Raw genomic sequence first — 21,702 nt, 5'->3', positions numbered from 1 at the left:
ACCACAGCCCACCATTTTAGTGCAGAAATATTTTTCAATAGGTATTCATAGATAACTTCCTGTTTATAATACATTTAGGAAATGCGAAAATGCTATCAAGCATTGTAATATACTTTATCATTCTCCAATCAGTACAGAGCACTCCTGTAAGGAATGGTTAAATCTTATACTTCCTTTTTGGCTTCTCTTTCAACAATAATAGGTTCATTTTCTGACTCTGACAGGAGGGAGGTGGATTTGCTGGCTGGCTGTTGTGTAAGCATGAACTATACTGGAACTACAGTAGGAGCAAGAAACAGGAAGAAACCAGTTGGTAGAACACAATCATAGGCTGGCAGGAAATCAGTGACTATTTGTCACCCCTTCCAAAGAGGAGGAAAACAGTTGGTGGCAGATACTTAGTACCATCAAATATCCAGCGGAGAGATTAAATCTCCTTTTCTCCATGCCAGGATACTCAGAGTTTTACTTCAATGTGGACCATGGCTACTTGGAGGGTCTGGTCCGAGGGTTCAAAGCTGGGATCTTGACAAGTGCGGACTATGTCAATTTAGCACAGTGTGAGACACTAGAAGGTAAGTCTGCTGGGTTTTTTTATTTAGGAAGAAATACTGTTGCTTAGACCTTTGAAGAAGGGAAGGTAAAAGACTGAAGTACTGAGAGCTTATCTTAAAAACCAGAGATAACCCTGGACGTCCTTTGAAGAACTGTTCTCATATTTAACTTAATAGCTTTCCATAGAAATTACCCTAGGATTGTACAGACTGTGATTTGCAAAGCAATCCAGATGATGGGATTTTCCAGTTTACTGATAAGATTTGGAAATCTCATCCATAGAGTTCCTATGGAGACTGGTAACTTTCTCACAGATTTTAACCATGCTATAGAACTGTTCAAGTGTAGAAGTTTCATACCATTTCAGCTGGATAAAATAGTTCCCCAAATCTTATTAAAAACTTACCATTTGTCTCTGAGTTTCTCTATAAAAGATATAATTTTAGTACTTCATTACTTCATGAGTTTTATGACAGTGGGGGACATTTTACTTACCAGGAAGAGAAAACTAGACTTCACAAAGATAAAACTGAACTATTCTCAAGCTTTTAAAAAAAAAAAGAAGGCATTTTTCAAGGTGACTTTGCCACAGTAAAAAAGAGAACACACACTAGTTTCCAAAACAGCTTTCTGTGGCCAAGACTGGTCACAGCCTGATGAAGACAGACTTATACAAAGAATCATATGACATACCTCTAGACACTTGGCAGGAAAAAAAACGCAACAGAAAAAATATCACCTTTCAAAAGGAACATAAAGTTTCTTTCCCTGACTCCAAAATAAAAGCTATAACTGTACACTGAAATAATTTCTATAACATGCAGTATATTAGATTAATTTGAAAAAGGAACAAGGAGAAATAATAAGCTTGCTCTGTTTTAACCATTGGTTGCTTTCTGTATGCAGTAATAGATTTGGGGAAATGAGAAGTGCAGAACCTGATAATTCCCATATACAGTGGAGTTTTGAGGCTGTCTAAACTATTAATATAGTAACAACATAAGCCTGGGAAGGTTGCTTGCCAATCATCTTGCAGTTTAAAACGACTACATTTAAATAGACACATATTGGTATTTACCTGTCAGCAAGATAAAGTTCCTCTCATGGTTAAAGAGACTGTCAATACAGCAAATGGGATCTAGAGACTATTCAACTGACCAAGTGCAGGTACCTACTTCAGCTGATAAGCTGGAGAGCTCTATCAGCTCTCCATTTCATACAATGGCAGTTTAGACACACAGAACACATATATGCACTTACTCTGAGAAGTGAAATCTATTCCTTATGTCAGCTGGACAAAATCAACAGTTTCTGTAGCCTATTTGTACTAGCATTTGTGATCTATGCAACTTAAAGACTCTAGAGACACTCTTGATATTGTATTTAATTGTTTAAGTCAAAAGTCCTGCTCCATGAATATACAGAGTTCAGAAAAAGCTACTAGAGCTTCAAACATCTATAAAAGACACAAAGGACAGAATGACGGAATTATTAAACCTTGCTCTTATTCCATTTGTCTCTGCAGAGAAGCTCAACAAATGGTGTCATCAAAGGCTCCATGAAGAAAAAAACAAACATAAAATCCTGGTTACTTCTGAATAAGATGAAAATACACAGGTTTAAATATTTTTAAAAACATACAAGAAAAAAGGATTTCCCTCATCCTTCCCAGAAGAATACTTGCTCATGTTAAGTTAAGAATAGTTAAGAAAAGATATCTAAATTTGAAGTCATGCTACAAGAAAGTTTTTTACAACCAGGAAGTAGTTTTCAAACTTTTCTGACATTATTCAACATTAACACCTTGAATATTATTAAGGGCATGCAACAGATGGACAGATCACAATAAAATCCTTTTCTAAATAAGATTTATAGTAGAAAGAACAGTGACTTTTTATTTTTGAACCTTCTTCTTTCTAATGTTCATTCAGTTTTAGAATGCAAATTATTTCAGTGACAGAAGCAGCAACTTTCATCAACCTGCCTACAAGCACATCTCTACTACCCACCAGCACTTCCCTTTTTTCTCTGTTCAGCTGCATCTCTTTCTCCATTGTAACTTTTTCTGCTTCTTTCAGACAGCTAATAGATTCCCACCAGTTATCTACCAAATGTAATATTTATAATGAAAATATGAGAAGTATTGGATTTGCACATGAGGCTAAATACACTTACCTCTCTGCACATATAGGATGCTGTAATATTAAACTTGCACCACAAGCGTACAGTGCATCAAAGCCACAGACCCTTACCTGTAAAGTAAAAAATGGAGCTTTATGCATACATTGTATTTTGTTTCCAATTAAAAGATCCAGCATGTGGATCTGTACTGTAGTACTATTGTGCTTGTCCGATAGTGCTTTCTGTTCATGTCTTCACATTAAAAGGTAATAAATTTACTGCATTCTGTGGCATAGCACCACACCACAAAAACTGGCCTAAGTTACAAATATTATAAATATGCTAAAACAAACAAGCAGAAAAAAAATCAAAACCACCCCAAGTAACCCATAAATAGAATCAAAAAGATCTTTTAATTTCAAAGTGGTTTTGATATCTCTGGAGGGGAAACCATAATGTCAGTACAGAAGAACCACAAGAAAACCTGTAGGTTAGTGCTTTGCATCTGCTTGGTAATCACAGAGTAAGTATTACAGTGAGAGGGAAAGAAAAAAAGGACGATGCTAATAGACTTAATGATATCACTGTGTCCTCTCAGTTCAGGGCCACACAGAGAGAACAGGCCTTCAGCTTAACTTAGACATCCTTTTGGGCTTGTTTGAATTATTATAATTTCCATGGAGCTACCTTGTGGGCTGCAACACTTGCTGAAACCTCTGCAACACGGCGTGCTACTAGTTTGGCCCTATGTCACCATCTGTTTCGGGGAATGGGATCCCCAGAGGAACCCTGCTGACAGTCTTTGAAGTAGAAAATGGGGGGGGAGGGGATTAAATTCAGCGCTTTATCCTTTCCTTGCTTCCTTGTGTGATGGAAAGACTACCGCTCTTTAGAAGGGAGACTAGGTCACAGAAGGACAAGCAGCCCAGCTCTGCTCCCACGAACATCACTGAAATAAGTTCACTTAACTTGCCAGAGCCAGGAGGCACCAGCACACAGCGGCTAAAATAACAGTGTAACTGGAAACTGAGGATAGTTGGCTAGCAAAGTGAGGAGTCAGACAAGACACCATGTGCTTGATGCGGAGAGACCAGGTTAATGCTTTGTTCAAGTTCTTGCAATACTCTCTGATCAGCATCATTCCTGTCTTAACTGCATTTGCCTTAAACTAGTCTCCCTCTGTGCATAATTCCCTTTAGACTTACTGTTGTGTTCGGTTGCTGTTCAATTGTGAGTAAGATCACGTGATTTAAAATCACATTATTTAAAGTCATACATTTCCTACATAATGCTTTTCCTGCATATAATTGAATGAGGAAATACATGATGCAGATGGATGGCAATAATACTGACAGCTGAAATACAGGAATTTTCTTTCCTAGGGACCTTGTGGACATGCTGAAAAAGCTCAGGGTCTTGTGTAGGTCTCCAAGAGCCCCTGAGAAAAGGAGCAGCTACCATCACTAAAAAGTTCCGGTGAACAGGAATGTCTGAGGCCCCTGTAATGCTCAACCATCTACTCTTGCCAGATCATCAGGTCATGTTACTAGTACAAGTTAACTGTGTTAGTCCCCAGGTCTTACTTATGCCAACAGCAAAGAGAATACTATAATTTAAGGCCAACAGAGCAGTCTCTGAGCTGCACTGAACTTTGTCATGGTGTGAACTCTGATTATGACATTCCTGACTGATATTATATGGTATTGGAGCTTGTGGATGACTACTTTCTCAGTTGTTTTGACCAAGGCCATGAGACAGGGTTAAATATTATTCCTTACATACAGTATGCATGCTGGCATTTATTAAATCATTTAGAAGAAATACTTCTATAAAGCACGCTGTGGAACTGACAGGATCATAAATCCAATATTCCTGGGCATAGTATTTGCTCCATAGCTTCTGAGAGCCAGGTGGGGCTATTTAACGTGTTCTAGCTAATATTTTTCATACCTTACATTAGGGCATGGTTTCTGAAACCACTCAGTCAATCAGAAACCTGAGGAAGGTTAACAGAGTCTTACTAAACTACTCTTAATCAGTGGTTTTCGTTTCTGTTCCTCTCATGATGATGTTAAACACACTTCAGAATGCTCAGTACTTGGGGTGATATTTGGGTTTTGCAATCTGCTTTAGGTATTAAACCCCTGAAAACCACTGTGTTTGAAATGCATTTACAGAGTGTGAGGTAGTGATATCAAGGTAGATATCAGTGGTTCACCTGAAAAGGAATTGAGGAAAGCTGGAATTCAGCTTTCTGCATGTAATGAGGTAGTATTATCTAATCCCACCATATGCCAAGTATTTTTACCTTCTTTGCAATAAAAACAGAAAGTAAAAATTATCAGCTTTCACAGGAAATGTAGATGTGATATGGAAATATTAGTGATTTTTTAAAAAGTTGATCTTACATATTTAGACTAATTTCTGGGCATAATTCTGCATTTTTATTTATCTCTTAATCTTGCTTACCTTTCTCTCTTTCTTGAATGAAGTGGTTTTCTTTTTTCATATTTGGATTCTCTTTCTTCTTCCTACATGGAAGCCTGTACTGAAACTATGACTATTTCCTAGTATCTGGCTCTGACCATTGAAAGACCAATTACCTCTGCCTTCTTTTGTCAACAGTTCTGTGATCACCTACATAATTTTAAGAAGCAATTAGTTTAGGCTGGTAGCATAAGTTCAGTCTATTGCAGGAAGATGTGGAGAAATGCTAACAGTTCCAGAGTGCTAGCTGAGTAAGGCCATCCTATCCAATAGTGTGTTGACGTGATCTGATATGGACTTGATGGATGGACCATTCTGTGGACAAGGAATTGGCTGGGTGGTCACATCCAGAGAGTAGTGGTCAATGTCCAGATGGAGACCAGTGACAAGTGGTGTCCCTCAGGGGTCTGTACTGGGACCAGTACTGTTTAATATCTTCATCAACGACATAGACAGTGGGATTGAGCACACCCTCAGCAAGTTTGCAGACACCACCAAGCTGAGTGGTGTGGTTGGCACACCTGAGGAACAGGATGCCATTCAGAGGGACCTGGACAAGCTTGAGAAGTGGGCCCATGTGAACCTCATAAGGTTCAGCAAGGCCAGGTGCAAAGTCCTGCATATGGGTTGGGGCAACCCCCAGTATCAGTACAGGCTGGGGGATGAAGGGATTGAGAGCAGCCCTCTGGAGAAGGACTTGGGGGTACTGGTGGATGAAAAGCTGGACATGAGCTGACAATGTGCGCTCACAGCCCAGAAAGCCAACCGTATCCTGGGCTGCATCAAAAGAAGCATGGCCAGCAGGTCAAGGGAGGTGATTCTGCCCCTCTGCTCTGGTGAGACCCCACCTGGAGTACTGCATCCAGCTTTGGAGTCCTCAGTACAGGAAAGACATGGACCTGTTGGAGCGGATCCAGAGGAGGGCCACAAAAATGATCAGAGGGATGGAACACCTCTCCTACGAGGAAAGGCTGAGAGAGTTGGGGTTGTTTAACCTGGAGAAGAGAAGGCTCTGGGGAGACCTTATTGTGGCCTTTGAATACTTAAAGGGGGCTCATAAGAAAGATGGGGACAGACTTTTTAGTAGGGCCTGCTGTGATAGGACAAGGGGTAATGGTTTTAAACTAAAAAAGGGTGGATTCAGACTAGATATAAGGAAGAAATTTTTTATGATGAAGGTGGGGAAACACTAGAACAGGTTGCCCAGAGAGGTTGGAAACATTCAAGGTCAGGTTGGATGGGACTCTGAGCAACCTGATCTAGTTGAAAATGTCCCTGCTCATTGCAGAGAGGTTGGACTAGATGACCTTTAAAGGTGCCTTCCAACCCAAACTATTCTATGTTTCTGTAATTGCTAAAATGAGCTCGCATGGCAGCCAACATGCATAGAAAACTCTGCGGGTTATCTATCTCAGTAAGCTAGAGTGCTAGGCGTAGGAGTTCGAATTCTCAATGTGCTAGTTCTTTTGCTTTAAGTTTCAGTGTAGGCAACCTTAATGCATACTAAGAAAGTATACACATGGGGAAATAGGAAAGGGTAGCTACTATACTGATAAATGCACACCTTGCTAACTGCATATTAACTTCCCTTACAGGTATACCCTTATTTCAGTCAGTGGGAGTCTTGCTGTCCTTTTCACTAAGTATCACTTCAAATTTTATCTGGAAATCTAATCATTATGAATGCCCAAACCATATAACATTATCCCAATCTATAATTTACGGTAGTTTTAATATAGCATTTGAACATAATTATGCAATATAGCAGGAGCTTTTCTAGAAGGAAATGTTAGATTGCTTTGAACACTAAGAACTGATTCAAATTCTTACTTTTCCCTCATGGTGGAAAATGGCTAGCAGAGGAAATTTGTGAAAGGAATTCTTTGATATTACTAACGCTTCTTTCAACTTTGTTGTCTAATCAACTCATTTTCCTCAGTTACCAGGGTCAGGAGCTCAGATAGAATATGTCACGATAACCCAGGTTTCTGGAACAGCTTCTTAGGGTCTAGTAGTCGCAGCCATAAATCAGACAAAGCAAAACCAGAAATGCTAAGAGAGTCTAGCTCTGCCCTTTCAAGTGCTCCACTGCAAAGCCATTTGGAGCCCAGAATCTGAGCCAGGCAAGATGTGTTCTCTCCTCTTCTTCAGGCAGCCTGATAACATAAGATTATAGTCTTACCTGAGACTTAAATGCTTCATATGAAAAATTAAGATCTTAACAAAGTTAAAGGATGATTCCTATTGATGCATAACAGACCATAGGAGTGCAGGAGACAAAACAACTGATATATAATGGTGCAAATCACTGAAATCAAAACCTGATTGGGAAGGGCCTAGGTACAGCAGTAATTAACACTGTGCCTGGTGTGGCTGGAAATGAAAGCTCCTGGTGAAACTTCTGACAAAGGCATAAATTATTTGCACTTTCCTGTGGCATGCAGTAAGTCTTACTCATAGAAGGCAGTACAAATTAGCATTAATTATGCATTTACCTTATATTAAATCTATGTCAAAACCTTTTCAATAGAGTATGATCAGAAACTTAATATGAAAATACAATATTAGAAATTAATATTTTAAATGGTTTTTTTTATTTGGTTTGTAGGCAATATAATGACAGTTTCTTCTCATGATCTCCCCTGAATCTAATTCCAGATCTGAAGTTACATCTACAGACTACAGACTATGGCAACTTCTTGGCTAACGAAACTGGCCCTCTCACTATTTCCACCATCGATGATAAACTGAAAGCAAAACTACTCACGGAATTTCATTACTTTAGAAACCATGCCTTTGAACCTCTTGCCACTTTTCTGAATTTTATCACGTAAGTAACATTACCACATAGCTTACCACACAGACTCAAAAAAAAGCACAGTTACAAGTTAAAACAGTGTAAATGCATTGTACTGGAATTTCTATTAGGTTTCAAAAATAGAAAAATTACTTTGATACTGCAAGATTTATATACTTTATTTGCTAATATAAGTTCTGAAAATATATATATATGAGGAGCTGTTGTCTTTGCAACTACTTATTTTAAAGAACACAAGCAGATTTTTTTCTGTGTACAGTGGCAGGAGGAGTGGTAGAGATTGAGGAAAATAGTTACCATTTCCAAACATCATTTAAGTCAGAGAACTTGCAAAACTTAAGTTTGTGGGGGTGACTCATGCAAGATTAGCAATTTCATGATGTACAGGGCAGTGATTTAATTCCTAGGCATGTGGCAAGTTCTAGATTCTTTTTAAAGGGGGAAAAGACAACACATCACACACCTACCATACTTTTTACACCATTTGAACATTAAAACCAGAAGGACTTCATGTTGCGTATTGCAAGTTACTTAGACCTAAGTAGTTTTTTTTTAAAAGTACAAGTGCTGATGGATGCCAGATGAAGAGAAAGTTCTGATCTCAATACAATCATAAACAGATAAAACTTGTAAACGAATGGCTTAAACAACTTTAAGAACAGGGATCTGCTTTATAACAGAATAACAACATGGATTAGTGAAATGTCAGCAGGATATTTTACCTAACTGTTTACTCCCCTTGATATTATGTTTTTAATATATTATAACAAGAACACTAGATTGTTCAGCTTACTTTCAAGGAGTATTTTTATCATAACAAAAAAATAAAGTATCTTTTTTGGGGGGAGGGTCAAGTGTAGTTGACCAGTTTTAGGCTAATACATCAACAGGATCTTAAAGACTGTCCTAGGCCAGCTGTGACCTGTAGGCATACAATGTTTACATTTTGCTTCAGGGAAATGAAAGTGAAAATATGAAAATTATGGCAGGGCTTTTCTCACACTGACATACCCGTGTACACGTATATGCACAAACTTTGCACACTGTTGTTTTTTTAATAATGGAGATACTAGTTCAAGATATTTAACACAATTAGTAAATCATTGAACTACATTTCACCAGATCCTCAAGCCCCCTCATAGATTTTGTGTAAGATCATATTAATCCCTATATGTCTCTAGCTGTGTTCTGAATCAACAATGCAAGCTGAAGACTGGCATCCTTGTTTATAAGCATCCCAAGGGAATAGCTTTCCCATTTCCAAGTCACTGACAAAACTCTTATCAGCCTCTCTGACAGTAAAACTAGTAAGAAGCTGATAGAAACCTTCAGCTGAAAACTTCTAGCGATAAAGAAGAAAGCTGTGAGAACCTGTTCTTAGTTTCCTCATGGAAAGATGTTTAAAGCTGAGTGAGAAGAAAGCCCTAAGAATGGTCCATCTGCACGAACTCTGCAGTTTTAGTGCTCACATTCCCACGCGCTTCTTCTCTGTCCAGATGGTCTGCATGAAATAACAAAATCCCAAACTAAAGAAGCTGCTAGCTCAGGTGATTTACTTTTTGATAACACTCATTGTCACTTGTTATAGCAAATCTACATTTCACAGCTGTTATGCTTATTATATTCATATTTTAGTTTCCCCTTCTTTAAAAATCTCTCTTATCCAAGTCAGTCGTGGGGTTTAAAACTAGCACTGTGTTACCCACTTGCTACTTAAAAACTTCTGTTTGTTTTTGGTGAGACATTGATTCAGAGTGAACATACAAACCTGCAAGTACTGTGGTCATTTCTGACTTTAGTATTATTACTAATTTTAAAAAATCTTGGGTTTGTATTTTTTCAAAGTAAAATTCATTATAGAGATAAATTTCTTTTACTTTTTCTTTCAAATACAGATACAGCTATATGATTGACAACGTAATTCTTTTAATAACTGGCGCATTACATCAGCGGCCCATAGCTGAACTTGTTCCCAAGTGCCATCCACTGGGGAGCTTTGAGCAAATGGAAGCAGTCAGCATTGCCTCAAACCCCACTGAGCTGTTCAATGCAATTTTGGTTGACACACCATTAGGTAGGAACACTAAATTATTTGTTATTTGCTTCTTGAAACTACTCATCCTGTAATCTTAAGCATATCTCAGATGGAGTAGCATGTCTTCCACTGGATATGCTGCGTTTTGGTAACACAAAACGTGAAGTGTGGATCAAGTACTTCTGAAGTGGTGTTCAGGACATTTCCTAGTGACATTTATTAACAGCTTCTACATCAACCTTGGGTAGCAGACATAAAGAAAACAGGCTACTCAAGAAGCGTAACAGGTATCTTTTCTATCCAAAGTAGCCACTGATTTAGAGCATCTAGATTTTTATTTCAACACCTGCATCTATAATTAAAAAATCTAAGATGAAGTCTTGCCTATCCCTCACTAAGGATCAAGAAGCAGACAGTTACTAATAAATATTAGATGTTGTGGTAGAACCTAGACTCCCTCTTGGGATTTGGGCATGATTCAAACACAAAGAAAATCCCTATTTTGAAGAATTAAATCTAAAATCAAAACAGAGTGAGGGTTGGGAATGTTGCATTCTGAAATTGGGATGAAACCCTTCTCAATGCGCTGCAGCAGCTGACACGAACAAAAACTAACAGGCTGTGGGGCAGTGCTGGAAAGGCTACTGAGAATAAGATGGAACTGGATGTACTTGAATGTATATGAAACCACTGTGTGTCCTCATCTTGAGTACTGCGATTGGTTTTGGGTTCTGCTTCTCAAGAAGGCATGCTGGGTTGGCTCCAGACAGAAACCAAACTCCCACCCAGCTGCTCGCTTGTCCCCTGCCCCCAGCACAATGTGGCAAGAAAACAGGGGAAAAAAGGAGCTCATGGGCTGACATCACCTACGAAGTACTGTTGCAGGCAAAACAGACTCAACTTGGGGAAAATTAACTTGATTTATTGTTGATTAATACATATATAATTAATTATTGATCCAGGCATTGGGAAACAGAAAAGAAAGAAACATTTACATGCTTAGGAAAAGCACCTTTTCTCCCCCCTTTGCCACGCCTTCTCTCCAGGCTCCTCTCCTTTGCCCCCTTGTTATAAGCAGAGGTTACACTCGCTCTCTTCGGAGAGGCAATGAGCAGCACAGGGAGCCGGGGGGAGTCTACACTCAGTACGTGGCCGTTTCTCTCTGCCGCTCCTTCCTCCTCACACTTATCCTCTGCCTCAGCGCAGGTCCTCCCCAGGGAGCACCTGCTCTGGAATCCATGGAGCAACTCCTCCTCCTCCTCTGACCTAGGCGTTCCCTCTGCTGTTCCCTCCTCCTCCCTACATCCTGTGGTTTTTGCCCTTTCTTAAACACATTTTCCCAGAGGAGCCACCAGCTTGGCTGATGGGCTCAGCCATGCCCAGTGGTGGGTCAACCAGCTGGAACCGGCTGGAACCGGCTGTGTCCGGCACAGGGCAGCCCTGGCCTCCCCTCACAGGGGCCGCCCTGCAGCCCTCCAGCCCTCCCTGCCAGCACCTGGGCACCGACATTGAGATCAGAGAAGGTACAGAGCAGGACAGCTAAAATGAACAAGGGGGTAGCCCTGCCATGTGCAGATAGACTAAAAAGGCTGGACTCCAGTATGGAGAGGACAAGGCTGAAGAGAGATATGGACAGTGTTTACAAAGTCCTGAGGACAGTGGTTTGTCCACGGTGAGCTATGAACTGTTGCTTACCAAATCCTTTAGAAGACCAAATCCCAGCAGAAAACTAGTTTTAAAACAGGTAAAATAAAACACTCTTTTTACACAGCTGGTAGTAAATTTCTGGAAATCTTTTTGCTAAACAAGTTTGTAAAAGCAGAGAATAGTATCAGATTTTTAAAAAGATGGGACAAATTCACAGTCAGTGGAGCTATGAACAGATACTAAAGGGAACTGTTAGGGCTATGTCCTCTAATATTTTTTATCCAAAACCTGAATGCTGGAAGAGTAGGAAGGGAAAAGACCATAAAACATGGCCAGGCTCACACACGCTCTCTAAATACCATCTCCTACTGCCACTGTCTGAGACAACACCCTTGGTCAGCCAGCACTGGTCTGCCCCACTGGCATAGCTTAGGAATAGTGAGGGATTGGCATACTTCTGTCAGTTATGAATACAGTATTTTGAAGCAGTCCAGCTGCACAAATGAACTTCATCTTCTCCATCCCTGTTCAAAAGCATGCTCTTTAGCCCATTTTGCAGAGGACCTGGAAGCACATGTCAAGGTCAAAGCTTGTGCCCCTTACTAGTTGCAACCTGTTGCCTTTCCCCCACTGCAGACATACCCAAAGAGGAAGAGGGAAAATAGGAAAGAGGATTCTCCGTAACAATTGTGGAATACCTGCATGATTTAAGACAAAAATTATCTTTCATGTTCCTCACTAGAAAATCTCCCTAATGCCCAAATCATATACTTCAGAGAAGATTAGGGCTTTCATTAGCATTTCTCATCTGATTCTCTCTGGAGATGTGGACTCTGGCTGCAACACTGATTGATTCCCCTCACAGCAGATTCTCATTAAAAAGGAGGGATAGGAGGATAAGAGGAAAATCAAGAGGATTTCTCTTCCTCTCTGTTATATCCCTCTTTCTTGTACAACAGAAACCTCAGACCCTTGCTCACTGGTGAATGGCAATAGACATGAGATGCATATTATCAGCATGTAGATTTATACTGCAATATAATAAACTCTGCTTTCAGCTGCTTTCTTTCAAGACTGCTTGTCTGAAAATGACCTGGATGAAATGAACATTGAAATAATGCGCAACAAACTGTACAAGGCAAGTTCTCGCAACATAATGGTAACACTTGGGGTTTTTCAAAGTGTCTCAGAAGAGGAGGTCTGTATCATTAACCTTGTTTTATGGATGGGGAAACAGAAGCATGGTGAGATACAGCAAGCTGTCTAAGCTCACTTGGTTGATGACAAGTCCAGGAATCAAATCCAGCTCCTTTCATTTCTACTCTACTGTTTGGAGAGTTTTCCAATTTTAGGTCTGCATCCAAATTCTAATTTAATATCTCATTAATGAAAATGCTTTAGATGTCAGGCTAATACCCAGATCCATTTGTTTATGAATAACTCAGTTATCCACCAAATGCCACAGAACTGTTAGGTCCTAAGTAAGCCTAGACAGGCTCTTGGCTAACAGTTATTTTTATTTATAAAAGTAGATGTGATTTGAAAAGGTCTAATTGTTTTGAGTCTAGCTAACATTTTTTTTATGTAAGGGTTTTGTATAATTTTCTTCCTTTTCAAATTATCTTTAGCATTGCTACAGCACACTGCTGTAAGGACAGGCATCTAACATGTGCCTTGCATTTTCAAAGTACTTTACAAATATTAGCACACAGGTCAATATTCTTAGAGTGGTCTCTTTAAAGCCTATACATATTTCATTCTGTTAGTGGTTACTCCTGGCATATTGTCTCCAAATGCTTTGTTATCTTTCTTTCACAGTGGATGCCCCAGACTGCAGGAAGTATTCTTAAAGTGATCTGATTGCACTAGGGAGAAAGAAAAAAAATTCTGTTTGTATTACAAATGGTATTTATAAATTCCCAAGCCAATATTAGATTCTTAAATATTCTGCTCCTTCCTCTCATTCAAAACGACATCAGATATGCCCAAGTATTTTAATTCTTCTGGAGTACTACTAAATTAGACACTCTTTTGCCATTTGATAAAATACAGATTTGATTCTTATATCCTCTGTGGATGACCATACAATTACACTTATTAAATCTATTTTTTTTTTTTCTCACTCGTCTAAGTATCGGGGGATTATTCTGCAAACACTTCTAAATTATTAATATATGCTTTCTCCTCTGCTTCAGCTGTCAATGAGATCAATTATGTTTCAGATCTACTATCAGATAGCACTATACAGAACCTAACGCATAATTCCATGTAGACGATCCCCCTTGAGATGTCTCTACTTAAAAATTGCATAGCTAGTGACAGCTTCTTTTAACAAGACTGTGTGAAGTTGTAGCAAGTGCATTTTTGTAACATAAATGTTACCTAAAACTGGATTTTGGGGGATAGAGAGGCAGAGGGAACAGCATCTCTGAGATATTTAGGGTCCTTCCTGCACAGGTATTTTGAAATGGGTGTGAAGGCCAGAATCCTTAATAGACCAGAAGGCTCTGCAGACCAGTATTACAGAAGCTTTGTCCGCTGTTCTGTCCTAATCCAGGGTTTAGGGTAGAGCAGTAGGGATTAGTTTGTGTATCCTCATAGTGCTGGCCCAACAGCCGTGGCATATTCCCAAATCCCCTCCTCCACACTATAAATGTAGAGTTTCCTTCAGCCATCTGCTTATTATGCAGTGGAAGCTCAATGAAGCTCAAGAAGTTCCTTCTTTAGAGAGCAAAGAAAACATTTGTCCTATAACAATTTTTGAAAACATTTGAACCCATATTGTAATAACAAGACATTTGCATTTTAGTATTTCAACTTTCAATCCAACAAAGTAATTAAGCACATATTTGAATTTAAATTCATAGGTAGAATTATCAAAGTTAATGGAAGTATTTAAAAATTAGGTTCATGACTACGTGCCGTGCTAGTCCACGTCTTAAGTAGCATTTAAAATATTTCTCTTCTTCTTTCATATAGTCTTATCTTGAGGCGTTTTATAAGTTTTGTGAAAAACAAGGTGGTACTACAGCAGAAATAATGAGACCTATTCTTGAGGTAAGAAAAATTCAGTCTTTGTACATGAAAGTACTCCTCGGTGTTTTCATAATTAGGTCATTTTGTTTTTCCTGTTCCTTCTCTCTCCATTTGCAAACATATCTGTCAAATGTTTGCTTCTCCTCTGAATAATAACTGTTTTTCTAAGATGTAATGAAGACTTTATTCTAGGATGACTTCTACCTCTTGACTAGAGAAGCAGCTAATCTATTACCAGGGAGGAGTTATTCTCAGGTAATATTTTTCTATAACAGAGAGTGAAACAGAATAAATGGTTCACTAATCTCAAATTGTTGCCCCTTAACATTTTTCTGTATTATGCAGACAAATTTAAAAAGTGGATTATTCTTACACCTCCTAGCTCAAAATTAAATTTGGGATAGCTAAGGTCTGGCATTACTGTATATATACTAATCAATAATCTTTAAGCTTCATGGCATTATTATGTTTGTTTACTCTCCTATTAAAATTGATGGTTGAAGTTAGAGTTGAGTGACCTTTGGAACTAGTGTCATACAGAAAAGTCCAACATTGCTTGTTTTATTTTTGTCTCAACTCAGAAAACTTTAGTATTTATTTTTTCCATGACATGCCAAATTCCTAATGTCCTCCTCCCCAAAGCATACCTGCAGCATAGTGAATGATATTTTTGTATCTGTTACTGTAATAAAAGATGCAGAAATTCCTAAAATTGAGTTCTCAGCATTCAGCTCCATTTTTTTTTAAGTGGTGTATCACAATTCTGTGTTGAGAGTCAGATCACCCATTTGCTTCCAGGAGTCTTTTCTTCTGGAGAGGCAAAACTTACATCCTGGAAATGGAATAAAATTCTGATGACATCCCACTGAAGTCTGTATTATAGGAGAGAGATAATAATCCTGCGAGCTCCCCCCTGAAAAAAGAATGAGCCTAAATTACATCTTATGAAACAATGTCCTAAAAGGGATTGCAATTTCATATTTTATTTAACCAGGTCATAATGTTTCAGTTTATGTTCTAAAGAAAACATTCTTAATCAAGTTAAATTGACCAGAAATTAAGTATTTGACTACTCTTTTCTGAAAAATAAAAATCAAGAGATTGGCTGGCAGAGGTAAAGACATTTCCCACCGTTGATTCGTATTTTTCAGAAAGTTTGTTTTTAGCTAGACATTCATGCTGAGAGCAGATTACTTACCAACATTAGTTTAAGCATGTTGTAAAACTCTCTTTATACCAGTGGTAACAGTTTGGTCTATGATAAGCTTCTTTAAAATCCCTATCTAATGTCAACAGCTAGGAGGATAAACTTTTCTGTAGAAGATTTTGTTTTCTGTAACAGTTTAATAATCTGAAGACATACATAGAGCAGATTGATAATAGCTGAATTCACAAAAAGCCAAAGTTTAACTAGTCAAAGGAATACTTGCTATTTATTCTGTAATCTTATATGTAAGACTACCAACCTGACCCTACCAGAATGAGGCTGAGGTATTTAGCTCCGCAACTCCTTGACCACCAGTAACAGTGCCAACCTTCCACATTAAAAGTACTGACGATCTCTCTTCCACCATGGACAACAAATGTTGCATGTTTAACCCTGAATCTGGCAAGAAACTGCAGGACTGCACTGCAGCTAGTGCTGTGCCTGTTATTAGGGCCCCATGCTAATTCTCAAGTAGGAGACATGCTACTTCAATTTCCCATATGGAAATTAAAGCACTTAAGAAATGGTCACCCTATGACTCCACCTCTACCTGCAGCAATCAAATGGCCTAAGTCACCAAGTAACTGCCTCATGGCCTTACTCACTATAGAGAATGTCATGTGCCAATAATTTGATGAATTGAAAGGTCTGTATGGATGGGATTGATCCTGCACATTTTCTTAAACTGGGAGCCACCAGAAGTAGGCCCCAAACCTGCTAGCATTAGTTGCAATTGCATCTGAGCATGCTTTTTTTCCAACAAAATATTACAAATCTAACAGCTAGATTCTATATGGCTTTAAGAAATTAAAAAAACAAAGCACTTGCCCTTCCAAAACAGTTTCACTTGGGCTGATATGCCTGTTCATATTAATAAGGCAAGTGAAATTTGGCCCTGTTACTCATTAGCTAGAAATCTTTTCAAGCACACTTATTTTCTTCTCATTGTTTCTCTATTGTTTACTCATTTTCCTTACTCTGAAGTCGGTGCCAAAGGGCAGCTGGGTCCCTGTTACAGTGTGTTCCAGTACACAGGAGTAGGATCTATGAGTATGTGCTTAACTGCTAAAGCTGCAGAACTATGTTGCAACTGCAGTCTTATTATTCAACAGAAAAGAGTACCTTTCTGCTTAAAACAGTTCAAAAATTCATTCACAGCATAAGAAATTTCGCAAGCTGCCTAAAGCATGTGTATACTATGTATGCTTCACTTGAAAGATTTTCCTGCATAATCCCTGCAATTAGCAAGGGCTCTGCTGTTCTTACAACGTGAAAGTAAGTGATAAAGGAAAATAAAAACATAGTCAATTCAGATCTCAAGACCGAAAACCACATTTAAATCAGACAGAATTGAGTAAGATTATTTTTATTTACCATTACATTTTTAATTCATACTGTAAGAATGGCAAGTTAAATTTTGTCTTGTACAAAAGAACAACCTGAGATCTAGACATTAGAATGACTTTCAGCCTACTGATGCAGGGGAAAATACAGATACTACTGGCATCTAAACCTGGCAGAAGAAATACAGCCTTTGATTCTATGCGTTAAAAATTAACTGTTACTTGAAACACTTGAAAACTTTATCTTGGCAAGTAAACAGCCCCCTCCACTTCATTAAATTATCATTTAAAATATGTGCATTCAGAAACTATTTTGATTTTTCCAGAATTTCCATTCAATCTTTACTCTCAACAGCACTCTGAGTTACCCCAGAACAGTATTATTGATTCTTGGTCCTTTCCTGTATTATTATTATTTATAACAGGATTGTTTCATAACTTCAGAAGGGTGCATGAGGAGATTTTTGTTGTCAACCTCCATGTAACTAAGTAGGGAAATGAGGAAGTAGCAGAGGTGATATTTTCAGTACAAAAATCACAGAATAAAAGCTATGCTTGCAAAACACTGTTTGATTTTCTAGTTAAAATTTAAGAAGTATTTGCAAATAAGGATTTACAATTTTTAAAATAAGGTATGTTTCTAATGCTCTGAAGTCCACTTTTTTTTTAAGTTTCCATAGTTTAGCTTACTGAAAAAAACCCATATCCCCAGCTTAATTTAGAATGAGATCTCAAATAACACCTCTTTATTCTTTGTTTTGCATATTAAGTTTGAGGCAGACAGACGTGCCTTTATCATCACCATTAATTCATTTGGCACTGAGCTGAGTAAAGATGACCGAGAGAAGCTCTATCCAACCTGTGGAAAACTGTATCCAGAAGGCTTACACCTGTTGGCCAATGCAGATGACTACGAGCAAGTGAAGTGTGTTGCAGATTACTACGCCGTATGTAGTCTAATTTCTTAAAAGAAAAAGCCAAGATACAAATACTTAACATCTTTTGATGTCAGCAAAATTTTAAAGAGTGTTCACATAAGTTAAACGCATTTTTGAGAGAGAAACAAATCAGCAAAGATACAAGAGAACCCATAAAGATGTATATGGAATCATAGGCCTTTGACATGAAGACTTATTATTACCTTAGTGCAATATAAAGTTCCTCTTATAGTTTAAATAAGGCCAAATCACGTTCTAGTAAACAAACCCCTTCCTACTCCATTAACCCTCCCCAAATTGAGTTTCACTTCACAGCTGCTGCCTCCAAGATTTTGGAGCAAAAGCATAAGTAATTTTAAAATGAGCTGACCAAACAATTCATGTCACAGATGAGTGCAGACCTGATTTATTGCTAGTGTACCGTAAAAATGCCCTTCTGAAAAGTTTTCTCTAAATCACTGATTGAACTGAAGTAGATGAAGTTGTTAATATTGATGCGACTAGTGCTGTTATTAAAGATGAATCAATCTGCAACACTTGCTCTATGAATTAACTGTGGTAGTCTGACTAGCTATAGTATTTAAGCTACCTCCAAGCAGGTACACAAAACAAAATTACGTCTGGTCTACTCTTTTTTCCACAGAAGAAACAAAGCTGGAGATGCACATCTGTTCCTGTGCATAAGCAGAATGTTAGAAACATGTACCACCATGCTAATGTGGTACAGAGCAAGTCTATTCATGTGATGGTGGGATATTTAGATGAATTTGGGAACCATTGTACTAGACCTATACTGCACTGCTACTTTATCAGAAAACCAAAATAAATACACAGAGAACCAAACTTCACAGAAATGTAACATGTAAGAAATGAAGTAAAATATATCCGCGCAGGATATTCCAGGATGATATATCAGACTAATGGATTTAGACACAATATTAACGCAGATAAAGCAAATCCAGCTGACTAGTGGAAAGAAAATGAGCAGCCATGTGAGGATCAGAGTTCAGGGTTTTGGCTCCATTTACAGTGCTGGCTCTGATGGATACTGTTTGTACAAGAAGTTCAGTGCTCTCTGTCCAAAGGAGTGAAAGGTCATGTGTCATTCTACAATAAGTCTCTTTTAGTGCCTTCAGTAAATTACTTTAAGTTGTAGGAAATGATGGTAAGAAATACAAGAACAAATGTGATTTTTCTTTCTTTTGCTGACTATATGCTTTTGATTTATGTAGAACTGTAATCTATACATGAGTTCTTCTATACAGAAAGATTACTTAACGTAGATTAATTAATAAAGTAATGTAAGATATCTGTGCTGCACAGAATGCAAAAGTACCTCATTTCCATTGGGTGGTTGTCTATGCTTTTAGGAATACAAGGCTGTGTTTGAAGGTGTAGGGAGTGGCACTGGAGAAAAGACACTGGAAGATGCATTTTTTGAACATGAGGTAAGAGCTTTTAACCTTAAAATATCAAAATGAAAGTTACCCACCTGGAATAACATTTAAAACAAGAATGAGATACTAGGCTTTTGATTCTACTAAACGGCATTATTCAGCTTTGTATTCAAGAACACAGTATTTCTATGGCTGTCAACATTTGGCTGAATCAAAAGAGAAGGATTTACCTTTTTAAATAAAAGAAATCCCAGGACATTCTTCTGAAGACTAGTTATAGAACTGTCAACCCTAATAGCCTATCCAAAAGCCATCTCATATAAACCGCTTAACCAAATTTCTTTTGAATGGTCTACTGAAGGTGTTTCACCACTGTCCTTTACTTACCTCTAATGTTGCTGTAGTCTATTACCAAAATTAATGCACAGATGACATTTCAATTATATTTATAGTCAAGAGACTCCTAAATGTAGTCATGGTTGCAAAGTTACATAGAAATCTTGATCATAAAAGCTACCATATAAAAGTCATATTTGCCTTCTTTAATATTTTATCATAACACTTGTTTCATCTTTTCCACAGGTAAAGCTGAATGTGCTTGCATTCAACAACCAGTTTCATTTTGGAGTATTTTATGCCTATGTAAAGTTAAAGGAACAAGAATGCAGGAATATTGTATGGATTGCTGAATGCATTTCTCAGAGACACAGAACCAAAATTAACAACTACATTCCAATTTTCTAAATCTGAGAATTTATAATCCTACAATGCCTGAAAAGATGCATTATTTCATATAAAAGAAGAAAAATCTTATTTCAAAAATTAACTCTTATTGGATGTTTTAAACTGTATTAATGATGCTCATTATATACAGCAGTGTAAGAAAAAGTAATGCAATTAGAGATATGAGTACTTTATAAGGAAATATTAAGGGCTTATTCATAGTTTTTGCTGGTAGATTTGTTCCCCACTGTGCCCATTTTAATTTAATAGATCAATAAAAACTCCCTGCAAGGTCTTACATACATATTCTTTCTCTTTTGTGGAAGCAAGCTTTATATCAATGATGTGTGATTGATTAATTAATTAATTGATTAATGGCTTAATTTTGAATTAATGGTTTTCTCAAAGGGCCAATTAAACCACTACTTCTATCTTACTCTTATGGTCTTCTTCATGGCATACAAGATTGTATGATAGACTTAATACATAAATAAGAGAGAAACTTTAGGGTTACCCTGAGATTCCCCTTAAGGAATCTCAAGAAAGAGCTTCCTGAACCTTTCTAACTGTGATACCTCTCTGCAGCTAAATGTAAATAACTAACTTCATTTTCATGAAAATATTTTCACTTATTCCTTTATGGTCACATGAAGAGCACTGTAAGTGTCAAACCATGAGTGTCTGATCTACTCCACAGCAATACAAATATCTCCTCCCAGGACACCATAGACACTATCTTCATGTATGCACTAGGGAAGATTATGAAACATGAATGAAAATACCAGCCAAGTCTGTATCAGTTTTACATCAGACACAAACAACACCAGCTCTGAGCTATTTGAGGACCTGGCTAAGATTGGTAACTAAAAATAGAGTGAAAAGTTGAAGCCAGATTGTAGCAGGACAAGATTAATTCTGCTGAAGAAAAAAGGAAGGATTCTGAAAGCCATATCAACATTCTGCCTTCCTACTCCATTCAAAAAATTTGCCCTTTTATCTTTGAAACAGGCCATACCTTGATTTTCTGCATGAATCCTTAGTTGCAGGCTGCACAACAGCAAATCTCAGTCTTCAGCTGACTATGCTTCCAGTAATACGATACAGAAATAAAATCCATTTCCTGCCGAGTAGACAGAAAAACAAAATATATCTGATGTCAACACCTCAGAATTATGGAAAACATTCAGGCATCATGGTTTTAAGAACTGAGATATAATCTCTCTCTGTCTCTAATATATACATGTGCATATGCATTCATACATAAGAAATAGAAAACTTTACCATTTTTATAGCTAAGCCCACACTTCTTAAATGTAAACGTAACCAAAGGGTTATATCCCAGAACATCCCATACTGATTTAATAGGAATTCAGAAGATTTTTAATATTTTGCTTT

General features: G+C 37.8%; 1 protein-coding gene across 1 annotated transcript; it reads left to right on the top strand.

Annotated features, from left to right (window-relative positions):
* Nucleotides 1–379: 379 nt before the first annotated feature.
* Nucleotides 380–20,906, top strand: ATP6V0D2 (ATPase, H+ transporting, lysosomal 38kDa, V0 subunit d2). The gene is made up of 8 exons (XM_010568153.1): nt 380–575; nt 7,822–7,993; nt 9,877–10,055; nt 12,722–12,801; nt 14,643–14,720; nt 18,020–18,196; nt 19,558–19,635; nt 20,167–20,906. Exons 1-8 carry the CDS (start codon nt 446–448, stop codon nt 20,326–20,328), a joined length of 1,056 nt encoding a protein of 351 aa, XP_010566455.1. The 5' UTR covers nt 380–445; the 3' UTR covers nt 20,329–20,906.
* Nucleotides 20,907–21,702: the final 796 nt, after the last annotated feature.

Source organism: Haliaeetus leucocephalus, unplaced genomic scaffold (genome assembly GCF_000737465.1).
Source record: "Haliaeetus leucocephalus isolate CR32 unplaced genomic scaffold, Haliaeetus_leucocephalus-4.0 Scaffold239, whole genome shotgun sequence".
Classification (NCBI taxonomy): domain Eukaryota; kingdom Metazoa; phylum Chordata; class Aves; order Accipitriformes; family Accipitridae; genus Haliaeetus; species Haliaeetus leucocephalus.
The sequence above is the reverse complement of the archived record's forward strand: the minus strand, read 5'-3'. Positions and strand labels throughout refer to the sequence as shown.